The sequence below is a fragment of the Anser anser genome, assembly GCF_964211835.1.
Source record: "Anser anser genome assembly, contig: SUPER_W_unloc_8, whole genome shotgun sequence".
NCBI lineage: Eukaryota > Metazoa > Chordata > Aves > Anseriformes > Anatidae > Anser > Anser anser.
The window spans coordinates 305,521-320,921 of NW_028154224.1; the positions used below are offsets into that span (position 1 = coordinate 305,521).

The following is a 15,401-nucleotide window of genomic DNA, read 5'->3' on the forward strand; positions in this document are numbered from 1 at the left end:
AACAGCCAACAACTAGAAGGCAAGGAAGCTAAGCAGTTGAGATCCTTCTCTGGAGAAGTGGTCATTGACGAAGTAATTGGGAGAGGGACACAGGTTCTCAGCCTCTGGAGGCGACTCCTGGCAGCTGTGAAAGAAAGGTATCCCCATAAGGAAGATATTGTATATCAAGTAGGCAAGTGGGCCACTATAGATAAAGGTCTCCAGCATCTGCGGGAATTAGCTGTGCTGGAGATGATTTATAGTGATTTGGACAACGCCCAGACACCTCAAGATCCTGATGAAGTCCAGTGCACAGCATCCATGTGGCGTAAGGTTGTGCGGAGTGCACCATCATCACATGCCAGTGTGCTGGCATTAATTAATTGGGATGAGGGGATGGGACCAACAGTGTATACTCTGTCCTGCCAGCTTCAAAAATATGAAGACAATCTCTCTGTTCCACTACGGGCCTGTGTTTCGTCTGTGGAGAAACTGTCCCAAAGGCTTCATGACCTCATAGAACGAGCATCTCCCTCCTCATCCAGACGGAGTGATATTTCAGCCACTAAGAATCAGTATTTTTCTGATCGAGGGAGTGGTCCCAAGAGGCACACCACGTGGCACCTTGTGGTTTTATCCGCGTGACCATGGGGAAGATATGAGGAAGTGGGATGGTGAACCTACTTCAACCCTAGCAGCTTGAGTATGTGAACTACAAGAAAACAGAACAGCAAAAAGGGGGTCTCCTAAGAAAAATGCTGCTCCAGCTTCTGTTGGGCAGTTCCCCAGAGGCAGTAGAAGGGCTGATGCTATTCTTGACTCTGATGAAGGGACCTCTGTCTCTCATTTGCAAGAATTAAATGACAGATACTCCAACCAGCATGCATCAGCGTCGATTACTCCAGGCAGTACAAAAAGACCCGTTAGTGTGGTGCTAGACCGTCCTAGCAAGAGGGCGCTGCATCCCTTCCCTATTGGTCCCTTTACGTTTAGAGGTATTTTACGGACCCGAGTGTCCCAAAGGGACACGTTACTCGTTACTGTGGAGACATCCAATCCGACGCTTCCTCGGGTTTTGGCTGTGAGGGAATCCACGGTGACATAGTCGGTGGGATCGCTGGAGCAGTGGGCGGCTGCGGTCGCGGTCCGGTAGTCATCACCGTGATGTATGAAGCATGTTTGTTCATTATTTCCCATGGCTATATTAAGAAGGAACAAAGGGAGTCACCAGGTGGCTGTAAGGACCTTGAGGCTCCCTGCCTGTTGCTGTCTTGGACGGAAAGCTGAGAGAACTTTGTGTAAATACTATAACTGCAAAACCGATAACCCACTGTCCTATCTTAAGACAAACCAACATGACCAGTTAAGGAGGGAAAAACACCACGTACCAAGCAGAGGAAGACTACTGCCTTCATCCGTGCAACCACCAGAGGGACCGGAGACGACCCCCTAGCAACAGTCGACGCAGCCGCAGTACCAGGAAGGGGGGCTACGTAACCCCGGAAGAACTCGGTGATATAACGGGACTGTGAAAGGTGGGGGGGGGGGGCGCACGCCGTTTGGAGGAGCACGGACTCCCCGGCCGCCCAGCGCTGTTTTGCTTGCTGATCGCTTACTCAATAAACTAATTCTTTCTGGCTAAAAGAGTAATTTATAACAAATTTGGTGCCGTGACTCGGATAGAGGTATGTCGATCGGGAAGCCTATCGAGGGGGGCGCCCCTCCGATTTCGGCGGCCTTCGCCGGGACTATTCCCGTTCGGGCCCTCTACCGACGAACCCTAAATTTCGGGCAGCAAGCAAATAAAGCCGGCAAACCCCTAGGTAATCTTTGTGCACGAAGGCCGAACGAAGACCCACGGGGTGGGTAAGTATAGGCCGGTGTTCCGTTCGGTTGGGGTTGGTGATCCCGGAGTGCGTCTGTGTGAGACGTCCAATTGCGGACGAAGTGAGTGCGGACCCCTCAGTAGTGCGGTTCCCACATCCCGCGAGGGACTGGGCCACGACCAGGGGGAAGCGGCTGTGTGTGTGTGTGAAGGCACTCCGGAAGATGGGACAGAAGAAGAGTAAGCCTTCTGGTCCCATGGGTGGGGTTAGGTTGCCCCCTATACCCCCAGATAGTCCACTGGGGTTAATGATTAAGAATTGGAGTGATTCCCCTTCTAGGCGGGGAAAGGACAAAGTAAAAGTGATTCATTATTGTATTGAAGTTTGGGGAGGTCAGCAAATTCGAGGCGACCGTCTTTATTGGCCCGTGTTTGGGTCATCTGACGACGGGGTGTGTCAAGCCTTAAATGTTTATGTGAATGCCAAAGAACCTTTTTGTTTAGAAGAGAGCGAATATGCGAGTTTCTGGCTGGGCTCGGGGAATCGAGTTAATTTGTATCCATCAAAAGAAAAAGGAGGGGAGGAGAAACGTAAGAAAAAGAATCGGGAATTGGAGGTCCTGGTATCACCACCTCCGTATATCCTGCCCACAGCCCCCCCAGGGCCTTCTAACTCACAGTCTTCAGGGGAGTCGGACAGTGACGTTGATCAGGGGCCGGTAACTAGGAGCCGAATTAGAAAACGGAGACAGAAATCTCAGAAACCTGAGAGCGTGGGGGGGCTGTATCCATTGAGAGAAATATCTATGGGAGGCCCGCAACCCGAAATGGGGTATGTGGCGGTCCCCATTAATTCTGGGGATGTCCGCGATTTTAAGAAAGAGATGGGAAGTTTGTTGGAAGACCCCCTCGGAGTAGCAGAGTGAGTGGATCAGTTCCTAGGACCCAATGTGTACACGTGGGAGGAGATACAATCCATATTGGGGATTTTATTTACCTCGGAAGAGAGGGGAATGATTAGGAGAGCGGGGATGCGAATCTGGGATCAACAGCATCAGCAAGGTCCAGCTGCAGATGTTAAGTGGCCACTGCAGAGACCTAATTGGAATAATCAGGACCTCGTACACCGTGGTCATATGCAAGATTTAAGAACCATTGTTATGCAAGGAATTAGGGAATCAGTCCCGAGAGGTCACAACATCAATAAGGCCTTTAGTGAACAACAACAAAAAAAAGAAAAAAAAGAAGGATGAAACCCCGACGGAATGGCTAGAGAGGCTGCGTAAAAGCCTGCAGCTATATTCAGGGGTGGATCCGGGGACTCCTGTGGGAGAGGCCCTGCTGAAAACTCAATTCGTAGCAAAATCCTGGCTGGATATTAGGAAGAAATTAGAGAAGATAGAAGATTGGCAGGATCGGGGTATCGGGGTTTGGACGAGTTATTAGGAGAAGCGCAGAAAGTGTTTGTCAGGAGAGAGAATGAGAAGGAGAAAGAACTAGCACGCACCCCAGTGTTAAGTTTGCCAGATTCGAGGAGGCCGGTTTTTTTTTTTCTGTTTGTGAACAGCATAGAAGGCACGGCATACGGAGTGCTGACCCAAGAATGGGCAGGGAGTAAAAAACCTGTGGCCTATTTGTCTAAATTATTGGACCCAGTTAGCCGGGGTTGGCCAAATTGCTTGCAGGTAATGGTGGCTGCTGCCTTGTTAGTAGACGAAGCACAAAAGATCACTTTCAGGGGGGAAATCAAAGTAATATCTCCACACAATATACGTGGGGTATTGCAACAAAAGGCAGAGAAATGGATTACCTTCATTTCCTCTCCGAAATTAACATTGGAAACAACCTCCCTACAGAACCCTGCTCAGTTTCTTTATGGGGAACCAAATGAGTCCTTAGGACATAATTGCCTCCGAAATATAGAAGAGCAAACAAAGTTGAGACCTGATCTAGAATAGTTGAAGGGAAACGAAAATCAGGATATGCGCTGGTACATGGGAAAACATTTGAGATAGTAGAATCTGGACCTCTAAGCCCTAGCTGGCCGGCCCAAGCTTGTGAGCTATATGCCATCTTGCGGGCCCTAAAACTATTGAAGAATAAAAGTGGTACAATATATGCAGATTCAAAATATGCTTATGGGATAATGCATACATTTGGTAAAATATGGGAAGAAAGGGGGCTCATCAATTCACAAGGAAAGGGTTTAATACATCAGGAATTGATTGCCCAGGTTTTACAAGCTATTAGGGAACCTAAAGAAATTGCTGTAGTGCATATAAAAAGGCATCAAAAGGGCCTCACCCCTCAGGTTAGGGGTAATAACCTGGCGGATCAGGAGGCAAAGAGGGCAGCATTAATGAGTATAAGAATTATAAGAACGAGGAAAGAATGCCCAGACTGTGGAAAAGACTTAAAGGAATTTCCATGTTATGCTTGTTGAAAGGATTTCAGCTTTGATGCCATACAATGTAGTTGCTCATTGGGAAAAATTCGCATTGCTACTTACACGGGCCCATATATACATTGCTCTGCTTTACGCAGCCAGAAAAGGATAAAATGGCTCAAATGAGTATTGCCTGATGGACGGGAAATGCTCCCTAAGTCTGCAGCTTTAAGAGTGCTACGGAGGTTTCATGAAAACACTCATTGGAGAGCTCAAGCACTAGTGGATCAATTTGCTACGAGGTATATGTGTATTGGAATATACGAGTTGTGAATGATTGCCTTGTCTGTAGGAGAGTAAACGCCCGACAAATGAGGAAAAGGGTGTTAGGAGGTCGGGAATTGGCGCACCGGTCTTTCGCAAAAATCCAGCTGGATTTCACAGAGCTTCTGAAAGTAGGAAGGTACAAATACTTATTAGTGATTGTAGACCATCTCACGCACTTTGTCGAAGCTTTCCCAACAACGAGGACAACGGCCCATGCCGTGGTGAAAGTATTATTAGAAAATATTATCCCGAGATACGGGATTATAGAAACAATTGATTCTGACCAAGGTCCGCACTTTGTGTCGAAAGTGTCCCGAGAGACAATGAAAGCTTTGGGGACAAATTGGGAATATCATACTCCGTGGCACCCTCAAAGCTCTGGAAAGGTGGAACAAATGAATGGTGAAATTAAAAAACAACCAACAAAGCTTACGATGGAGACAAAGACCTCCTGGGTGAAATGTTTACCGCTTGCACTATTGAATATCCGAACACAGCCCCGAGCCGATGTCGGAACTTCACCTTTTGAAATGCTGTATGGTATGCCTTATGATTTAGAAACGCCATATGATCACCCCCAGGTTGTTGTGGTTTAACCCGGCTGGCAGCTAAACACCACACAGCCGTTCGCTCACCCTCCCCCCTCCCTCTCTGGGATGGGGGAGAGAAATGGGAAAGTGAAGCCGGTGAGTTGAGATAAAGACAGTTTATTAAGACAGGAATATAATAATAACAATAATAATAATAATAGTGATAATGATAATAGTATTAATAATAATAATGTGTAAGAAAACAAGTGATGCACAATGCAATTGCTCACCACCCGCTGACCGATGCCCAGCCTATCCCCAAGCAGCCGGCCCCCCACCCCGGCCAGCCACCCCTATATATTGTTTAGCATGACGTCAGATGGTATGGAATACCCCTTTGGCCAGTTTGGGTCAGCTGTCCTGGGTCTGTCCCCTCCCAGCTCCTGCTGCACCCCCAGCCTGCTCGCTGGCAGGACAGAGCGAGAAGCCGAAAAGTCCTTGGCTTGGTGTAAACACTGCTCTGCAACAATTAAAACATCAGCATGTTATCAGCGCTCTTCTCATCCTAATCCAAAACATAGCACCCTACCAGCTACTATGAGGAAAAATTAACTCTGTCCTAACTGGAACCAGGACACAGGTACAGGATATCCAATTAACACCTTATTTAATACAGCTTATAAACCGACGGAGGGAGTTACAAGCAAAAGGCTTGGTGGCACAGTGTTCCCCGTTAGATATAGCAATCCATAGAATACAACCTGGAGATAGGGTTCTAATTAAGACATGGAAGGAAACGTCTTTAACACCACGGTGGGAAGGCCCCTATGTTGTTTTACTTACAACAGAGACAGCTATCCGGACGGCTGAGACAGGGTGAACGCATGCCAGTTGCATGAGAGGACCAATCCAGACAAGCAAATGGGAAGCGGTCGCAGGCCCTGATGACTTAAAGCTCACGTTGAAAAGAACTCAATAAGTATAAAATATACTGTCACTGTCTATGTATCGTAAAAAGGGGGAGGAGGGGGACTCTGTGTGATCGGTGACAGGTCGAGAGGTCGCAGCTACCCGAGAAACTCCCCTGAAGAACACTACTGCTGCCGAGAAGAACCTGCACCTTGTAGTTCGCCGCAACCGAACTGACAAGCGAGGCAGAGAGTGAAACGGTGGGGAACTGCGTGGCCAGGTAAAAAAATAATAAAAAAAAAAAACAACTCCGGAAAATGAGCCCTAGCCACTTTTTGCGATACATAGTAATAGGTGCAATTGTTTTCACTGTTCCTGGGTCTGCGCACCCCCTGTCCTGGTTCCAGTTAGGACAGAGTTAATTTTCCCTCATAGTAGCTGGTAGGGTGCTATGTTTTGGATTAGGATGAGAAGAGCGCTGATAACATGCTGATGTTTTAATTAAACAGTTAAACAGTTGTCTACCTTGCCTGGTCTCTCAGAGGACCCTTCTGTTGTGGGGTTGCTGAGGGTTGAAGAACAGCAAGTGCCGATCGCTACCACAACTGTGCACCGGCGGCAATATCGCACCAACCGAGACTCCCTGAGTCCCATCCATAAGCTAATTCGTCAACTGGAGAGCCAAGGAGTGATCAGCAAGACTCATTCACCTTTTAATAGTCCCATATGGCCAGTGCGAAAGTCTAATGGTGAGTGGAGACTAACAGTGGACTATCGTGGCCTGAACGAAGTCACGCCACCGCTGAGTGCTGCAGTGCCGGACATGCTAGAACTCCAGTACAAACTGGAATCAAAGGCAGCCAAGTGGTATGCCACAATTGATATCGCTAATGCATTTTTCTCCATCCCTCTAGCAGCAAAGTGCAGGCCACAGTTTGCTTTCACTTGGAGGGGAGTCCAATATACTTGGAATCGGCTGCCCCAGGGGTGGAAACACAGCCCTACCATTTGCCATGGACTGATCCAGTCTGCGCTGGAGCAGGGGGAAGCTCCTGAACACCTGCAGTACATCGATGACATCATTGTGTGGGGTGACACTGCAGAAGAAGTTTTCGAGAAAGGGAAGAAAATAGTCCAAATCCTTCTGAAGGCCGGTTTTGCCATAAAACAGAATAAAGTTAAAGGACCTGCACGAGAGATCCAGTTTTTAGGAATAAAATGGCAAGATGGACGTCGTCAAATCCCAATGGATGTGATCAACAAGATAACAGCTATGTCTCCACCAACTAGCAAAAAAGAAACACAAACTTTCCTAGGTGTCGTGGGGTTTTGGAGAATGCATATTCCAAATTACAGTCTGATTGTAAACCCGCTCTACCAAGTAACCCGTAAGAAGAATGCTTTTGAATGGGGCCCTGAGCAACGACAAGCCTTTGAACAAATTAAGCAGGAAATAGTTCATGCAGTAGCCCTCGGGCCAGTCCGAACAGGACCAGATGTAAAGAATGTGCTCTACACCGCAGCCGGGGAGAATGGTCCCACCTGGAGCCTCTGGCAGAAAGAACCTGGGGAAACTCGAGGTCGACCCCTGGGGTTTTGGAGTCGGGGATACAGAGGATCTGAAGCCCGCTATACTCCAACTGAAAAGGAGATATTGGCAGCATATGAAGGAGTTCGATCTGCTTCGGAAGTGGTCGGTACTGAAGCGCAGCTCCTCCTGGCACCCCAACTGCCGGTACTAGGCTGGATGTTCAAAGGAAGGGTCCCCTCTACACATCATGCAACTGATGCTACATGGAGCAAGTGGGTTGCACTGATTACTCAGCGGGCTCGAATAGGAAACCCCAGTCGCCCAGGAATCTTGGAAATGATTATGGACTGGCCAGAAGGCAAATACTTTGGGATATCATCAGAGGAGGAGGTGGTCCGTGCTGAAGAAGCCCCACTGTACAACAAGCTACCGGAAAATGAGAAGAAATATGCCTTGTTCACTGACGGGTCCTGTCGTATTGTGGGAAAGCATCGGAGATGGAAAGCTGCTGTATGGAGTCCTACACGACGAGTTGCAGAAGCTGCTGAGGGAGAAGGTGAATCGAGTCAGTTTGCAGAAGTGAAAGCCATCCAGCTGGCTTTAGATATTGCTGAACGAGAAAAGTGGCCAGTTCTCTATCTCTATACTGATTCATGGATGGTAGCAAATGCCCTGTGGGGGTGGTTGCAGCAATGGAAGCAGAACAACCGGCAGCGCAGGGGCAAACCCATCTGGGCTGCGGCATTGTGGCAAGATATTGCTGCCCGGGAAGAGAACCTGGTTGTAAAGGTACGCCATGTAGATGCTCTCATGTGCCCAAGAATCGGGCTACTGAAGAACATCAAAACAACCAGCAGGTGGATCAGGCTGCTAAGATTGAAGTGGCTCAGGTGGACCTGGACTGGCAACATAAAGGTGAATTATTTATAGCCCGATGGGCCCATGACACCTCAGGCCATCAAGGTAGAGATGCAACCTACAGATGGGCTCGTGATCGAGGGGTGGACCTGACCATGGACACTATAGCACAGGTTATTCATGACTGTGAAACATGTGCTGCAATCAAGCAAGCCAAACGGTCAAAGCCTCTTTGGTATGGAGGAGGATGGCTGAAATATAAATATGGAGAGGCCTGGCAGATTGATTACATCACACTCCCTCAAACCCGCAACGGCAAGCGCCACGTACTTACAATGGTGGAAGCAACCACCGGATGGCTGGAAACATATCCTGTGCCCCATGCCACCGCCCGGAACACTATCCTGGGCCTTGAAAAGCAAGTCCTATGGCGACATGGCACCCCAGAGAGAATTGAGTCAGACAACGGGACTCATTTCCGAAACAACCTTATAGACACTTGGGCCAAAGAACATGGTATTGAGTGGGTGTATCACATCCCCTATCATGCACCAGCCTCTGGAAAAGTTGAACGATACAATGGACTGTTGAAGACTACACTGAAAGCAATGGGTGCTGGGACATTCAAAAATTGGGATACACATTTGGCAAAGGCCACCTGGTTAGTCAATACCAGGGGATCTGCCAACCGAGCTGGACCTGCCCAATCAAACCTGTTACGCACTGTAGAAGGGGATAAAGTTCCTGTAGTGCACGTAAGAAACATGCTGGGTAAAACAGTCTGGGCTACTCCTGCCTCAGGAAAAGGCAAACCCATTCGTGGGATTGCTTTTGCTCAGGGACCTGGATGCACTTGGTGGGTAATGCAAAAGAATGGGGAGGTCCGGTGTGTACCTCAAGGGGATTTGATACTGGGTGAGAATAGCCCATGAGTTGAATTGTAGTATGTTAATTATTATATAATACTGTATGTCATCACTACCATGATTGCTATATACCATAGATGAAAATGGTGATTAATTAGAATGTATTGGAAAGAGTGTAACCTGAGCATGACATAAATGGTATGGAATAAGGGGTGGATATCTGTCCTGGTCCCAGTTAGGACAGAGTTAATTTTCCCTCATAGTAGCTGGTAGGGTGCTATGTTTTGGATTAGGATGAGAAGAGCACTGATAACATGCTGATGTTTTAATTGTTGCAGAGCAGTGTTTACACCAGGCCAAGGACTTTTCGGCTTCTCGCTCTGCCCTGCCAGCGAGCAGGCTGGGGGTGCAGCAGGAGCTGGGAGGGGACAGACCCAGGACAGCTGACCCAAACTGGCCAAAGGGGTATTCCATACCATCTGACGTCATGCTAAACAATATGTAGGGGTGGCTGGCCGGGGTGGGGCGCCGGCTGCTCGGGGATAGGCTGGGCATCGGTCAGCGGGTGGTGAGCAATTGCATTGTGCATCACTTGTTTTCTTACACATTATTATTATTAATACTTTTATCATTACCACTATTATTACTATTATTGTTATTATTATATTCCTGTCTTAATAAACTGTCTTTATCTCAACTCACCGGCTTCACTTTCCCGTTTCTCTCCCCCATCCCAGAGAGGGAGGGGGGAGGGTGAGCGAACGGCTGCGTGGTGTTTAGCTGCCAGCCGGGTTAAACCACAACAGAGTGCCTCGACCGGACTTCTCCCACACCAAGATCAGTTTGTCCTGAGAAAAATAACATGAGAACCTTTTAAACCCATAATAAAATTGTGATTAGTTTTTCCAGGAGCTGGATCACCCCGAAGGGCTGAATGGTAACACAAGCTCTGAAAGCGGGCCCAACCCCATGATTGAAGGCGCTTCCCACACTCTCAAGATTGGACGGCGAAAAAGGATAAGAAATGCTATACTTCCTGGTATTGTTTTTACAGGGGCATTTGGGCCATGGGCAGGAATGGAGGAATAACTTTTTCACTTTGGGGGAGGAAGTGGCCAAGGCCTTTAACCTTAGTAACTGCTGGATTTGCGGAGGACCGGGGGGGAACTGAAAGTTGGCCCTGGGTAGCAGGCCCGGTCGAACCCAAGTGGTGGGTCAGTAATTTGAGCGAAGTTCATAATGGGACACAATTTTGGAAAGAGGAAGGAGGCCCATGGCAGTTGCACTCGTCAGCTCGGGGTGTATACTGCTTGAACAGAACAGGAACAGTGGCGGTGGGAAAAAGCATTTGCAATTGGACTCTGTCCCCCGGATATGATTGTACCGATCCTGGATGTAGTCCTATAAACTGTACAGCACGTAGTGGGAAATGGAACACCACACATGTTCAGCTGAGAAACGGGACTTCGCTGAAATGCTCATATAGAGAATTTTTTTGATCCAGATGTGAAGCTGTGGCAAGAGCACAAGCGGGGGGACAATTCGATGGTCAAATCTTGAGCTGTCAGAGTGGTAACACCACTGAGGAACAGCATGTGGTGCGGGTCTATTGTTGGAAATGGCAGGATGAGAATGGGAGGCGAGTGTTCTTTAAACATTTCTGGTCAGCTTATAATATGACAGGCCACCAAAGAGAACTGAATTGTGACTGTAAGTGGAATCCCAACGTGGGAGCTTGGAAGCGCGCATATACGAGTACAAACGGGGCAGACATTGTAACAGGACCACTCGGTAACAAGGACACTCTGTATTATCACGCCCCAAAGGGTAAAGATGGATGGGATGGTCCTTTTCCAAACGGGACGTGGGCCCTAAAGGGACATTATTGAGTGTGTGGCAAACATGCTTACAAGAGGCTACCCGGAAACTGGTCGGGAATATGCTATGGGGGGTACATAAGACCCTTGTTCTTTTTATTGTCACAAACACAAGGAAATCATTTAGGAATAAGATGATATGATGACCTGAACAGAGTAAAACGATCTATTGATACTTCCTTAGCCGGGGGTAGTGCCCAAAAATGGGGAAAGGATGAATGGCCTCCTGAAAGAATCATATAGCATTATGGGCCAGCTACCTGGAACCCGAATGAGTTGGTATCAGGAGCCCGAGAACCTATTTATAATTTGAACCGAATAATTAGGTCGCAAGCTATCCTCGAAGTTGTAACCAATCAAACAGCGATGACCTTGGATCTTTTGGCTGATCAATCCACTCAAATGAGGAATGCTATCTTTCAACGTAGAATGGTCTTAGAATATTTACTAGCAGAAGAGGGGGGAATGTGTGGAAAACTGAACGATTCTAATTGTTGTTTACAAATTGATGATAATGGAAAAGTGGTTAAGCAGATAACAAAGGAAATTAAAAAGCTAGCCCACGTCCCAAGTACAAACCTGGAAGGGTATGGATTGGGATTTCTTTTCATGGTTGCCCGGTGGACCATGGGTTAAAAGGATGCTATTTTTATTTTTATGTGGTATAGTGACATTATTGTTTATACCTTGTATGATACCTTGCTTTACGTTGTTGGTACGGCGAATAATAAATAGCACCCAATTTGTGATGACTTCGGGAGAGAAAAGGTGACGTGTCGATAATGATGCTTAAGAAATGGACACCCCGAGAACTGACTGATGAAATCCAATTGTTACTAGCAAAGGTTGAAGAAGAGACACGAATTGATGATATTAAAAAAAAAGGGGGAGGAATTGTAAGGAATGGTCCAGCAATTCGTGCCACTAAGGGGTGTGAAGGGTTAACATTGAGGCCTGGGTTTAGGCAAGAAGAGAACAAAGGGATTTCTTCAGAGAAAAACTGCTGACTCTGCACAGACGTGCAGTAACTTCTGACAGCCGGCCAAGAGACCACTAGATAAGGAGGAAGAACATGAGCCTCCCTGTCTGAGCGGCCCCCGGAGAGACTAACAGAGACTGATAAGCAGGCGCACCTGGGAGGACTTCGGATTCGGGAAACCAATTATAACAACCCTGCCTCTTCTAGAAGTAGTAATGAATATGTATTAGCCCAGGAGCATAAAAACCAGCCGCCTTATGTAACAGGTGTGCGTCCTGGTGGAGCAGAGACTCCCGGCGCACCCAGCGCTGTTTGCTTGCCTCTATTCGTTTAATAAATTGTAAACTTTGATTGTAATCCTATTTGGGACTCAGTCATTTATAACAGTACGTCCTTAGAAACAAAGACTGTCCTGGTAACCTTACAGCTTATTCCCTTTATTAACAATCAGACAGTTTATGATCCTGAAACATGGGACCAAATTGAGGTCAAGGTGTGGGACTCTGCTACTAAAAACGACAAGGTTGCGGTGGGATTGCTCGGCACCTGGCGAGCAATCTGAGGCCTTAAAGAGCCGTGTGCGACCACAATCAGAAACGTGTGGTTTGCCAGACAGTGAGGGAGCTGTGGGCTCATCCACCGATCCTTCTGCTACACCATCGGCCCCCCTGCCGCTACTGCCATCGCAGGACTTTGCTGTTACGCCCCCGGTGACCTGAATGTTCCTTTTGATCCAGGCCCTATAGGCCCTGAAAAGGAGCCGGATCTGTTTCCCTTCGATCCGGGAGGAATAGGATACATAAGGCCCGAAGGCCGAGTTGCTTAACAACTTAAAGCGAGACATATTGTTCCCACGACTAGCCCTGGAATTCTCCGGTGTTTGTAATCAAGAAAAGGAATGGAAAATGGAGACTGTTATATGATCTGAGAAAAATTAATGAAGTCATGGAAGATATGGGAGCACTTCAACCAGGATTACCAGCTCCAACTATGCTCCCCCAGTCATGGACATTAATAGTAATAGACTTAAAGGATTGTTTGTTAAACACTTGCCAGAATTCGGAAAACTTTGCCATGTTTATGTTTCAATTGATACCTTTTCTGATTGTACATATGTATAGGCGTACTCGGGTTTCTTATGAATATGTAAAAGCGATGTTCTATATATTTAGAAAGTTCGACGGTTGTGTGTGCATGTTGGTAGAGTGTAGACTCCCCGCGCACCCAGCGCTGTTTACTTGCCTTTTATAAATATTACTAAATTCAGATTGAGTTGTATCTTCATTTATAACACTGCCAAGTGAGCATCTTTGAGAAGGATGCTTGAAGGCTGCAAGCGAACACGTACACTGAATTTCGCACTAATCCCGGAGATGAATGAGCAGGTAAACTCGGGCCCAGCATCGATTTTCGGACGGGCTCGCAGCAGGGCAGGGGGCACCGCGTAGGCATTTCGATGCGAGCTGCTTCCCTGTCCCTTAGCTGCTTCCCGGCTGGCACCGAAGCGAACTTCGCCTGATGAGGGTTCGTCGTGTTGGGCAGAGTGGACACACGGGCCGCAGCGCCGCCAGGAGTTTCAGGAGGAACTCCTCCACAGCGAAAGCACCTCAGCTTCTCCTCATGGGGCAGCGGCAAGCATCGCGCGGATAGCAATCCCCGGCCAGCCCCCTGCCACTCTCCTATATGTGGGAAAGACCGCATAGAAACGGGGACATCCTCCCCGCCCGGTGCTTCTCGAGCATGGCCAACTGAGCCAAGCCCTTCCAACCGTTGACACCTGCATGAGAACAAACGCACCAGAACACTATGCAGCCTCACCCCACTACACCTACAAGCAGCCCCCATCGCCCGCCACCACCATATCAGTGCCCACCTCCCACCCCCCTCCCTACGCTGTTTGTGCAGGCAGCACCATTTGCGCAGCTAATGGGAGTGTTTGCTCCCTCCTCCCTACTGTTCAGGAACTCGATGTAATCCGCCAGAGAAGATGGCGGCGGCGAATCACACTTCGTTGTCAGGATTAGCCTTGGTCAGCAGCGCAGAAGCAGCCGCCACCGCCTGTGGGAGCCTGAAGGGCAGCACGGGCATGGGGAGAGTCGCTAGGAGTGGCGGGGGACTACTGCAGGAGGTGGGTAGTGGCATTTGGAAGCAGCGCTCTGACTGGCGACGAAAGCAGCTGCATAAAGCGTGGAGTGTGGAGCTGGAGTGTCCATCCGAGGCGTCCCTCTTCCTTGATGCTGGGTCCTCATCCTCCTCCCTAGAGCTGCCTGAGACACTGCTGCTCTACTGCCTACCCGGGCCGCGCTCCAGTCCTGCCAGCCCGGTTGCCAGCAACCCCCAGCTGCTGTGCCGAACTTCTGGAGCCGCTGCCGGCAGGGAGCCTTGTGGCCACCGACCCTGCTGCAGAGAGGAGGATGAAGCCGTCCCCAGCCTCGAGGTGAGGGGGTGCCGCTGCTCTGCGGCGGTGGGGAGGCCCGGGAGCAGACAGGGGGGTGGCGGGAGCAGTCGTCCGGGCTCAGGCGCCTGCCGGGACATGGTGGACAGGCCTTCCCTGGGGCCCTGCCGGGTGTGGAGGTGCGTGCGTGTGAGGGAGGGCTGGCTACCGGCGTACCTCACGGACCGACCGGAGTTGTCAACGGTGGGGCCCGGTGACGGCCACTCCGGGTGTCGGTATGGCGTGTCCTTGCCCGGGTCGCCCGCTGAGCCTTGCTGTGCGGCAGCTGCGCCGAGCCGTGGAGGTGCTTTGTGTGTAGTTCCTGCTGCAGCCTTTGAAGTTTGAATTTGTTCTGGTGGGTGAGAGCCGGGACCGGATGCGTCAGCCTTTCGGTCCTGGTGCGAGTTATATTCGTTAGCTCTGCTGCCTCGAGTGCCGGGCAGACTGCGTGTGCAGCAGTCTGTGCAGAGGGGCAGCGCTCTTCCCCGGCTCGCTATCTGCTTTGGCTAGCTGTCAGGTACCTTGCAACTTTCCTAGCAGTTGGTTGCACATTTATTTATTTATTTTTAAATAAATTCTGCAGAGTCTAATTACAATTTACAGCATCATGATACTGCAGAACTGATTTATTTAGTTTTTAGTGGGGGAGACAGGCTATCAAACATAAATGTCTGCTTTTTTTTTAAGAGAGAAAATCAAGTAATCTTGTAATAGTTAATTAGGTGATGCATTTGAGTGGTTTCATTTAGTGCCTTTGTGTTTGTAGCCCTTGCTTGCCATCTGTGTTTTTTAACAGAACTGCTCATATTCATATTTGGTCAATATACATAGAAGCCTTCAGGATGAAAGTAAACATGTCCATGGTGAAGCAGTTTAAGTACTTCAGAGCCCACCTTGGCC

At 48.8% G+C, this 15,401-nt stretch overlaps 1 protein-coding gene across 19 annotated transcripts in view; it reads right to left on the reverse strand.

Annotated features, from left to right (window-relative positions):
- Window positions 1-9,884: 9,884 nt before the first annotated feature.
- Window positions 9,885-15,401, reverse strand: part of LOC310888960 (vasculin-like) — a 59,781-nt gene continuing 54,264 nt past the window's right edge. For 18 of the 19 annotated variants that reach the window (XM_083852660.1, XM_083852656.1, XM_083852658.1 and 15 more), the window contains one exon: window positions 13,457-14,896. In XM_083852660.1, coding sequence (XP_083708786.1) covers window positions 14,351-14,896 — 546 coding nt within the window. In that variant the 3' untranslated portion in view covers window positions 13,457-14,350. Of the gene's footprint in view, window positions 10,060-13,456; window positions 14,897-15,401 lie in introns of those variants that run through there. The other variant, XM_083852667.1, reaches the window with a different exon arrangement.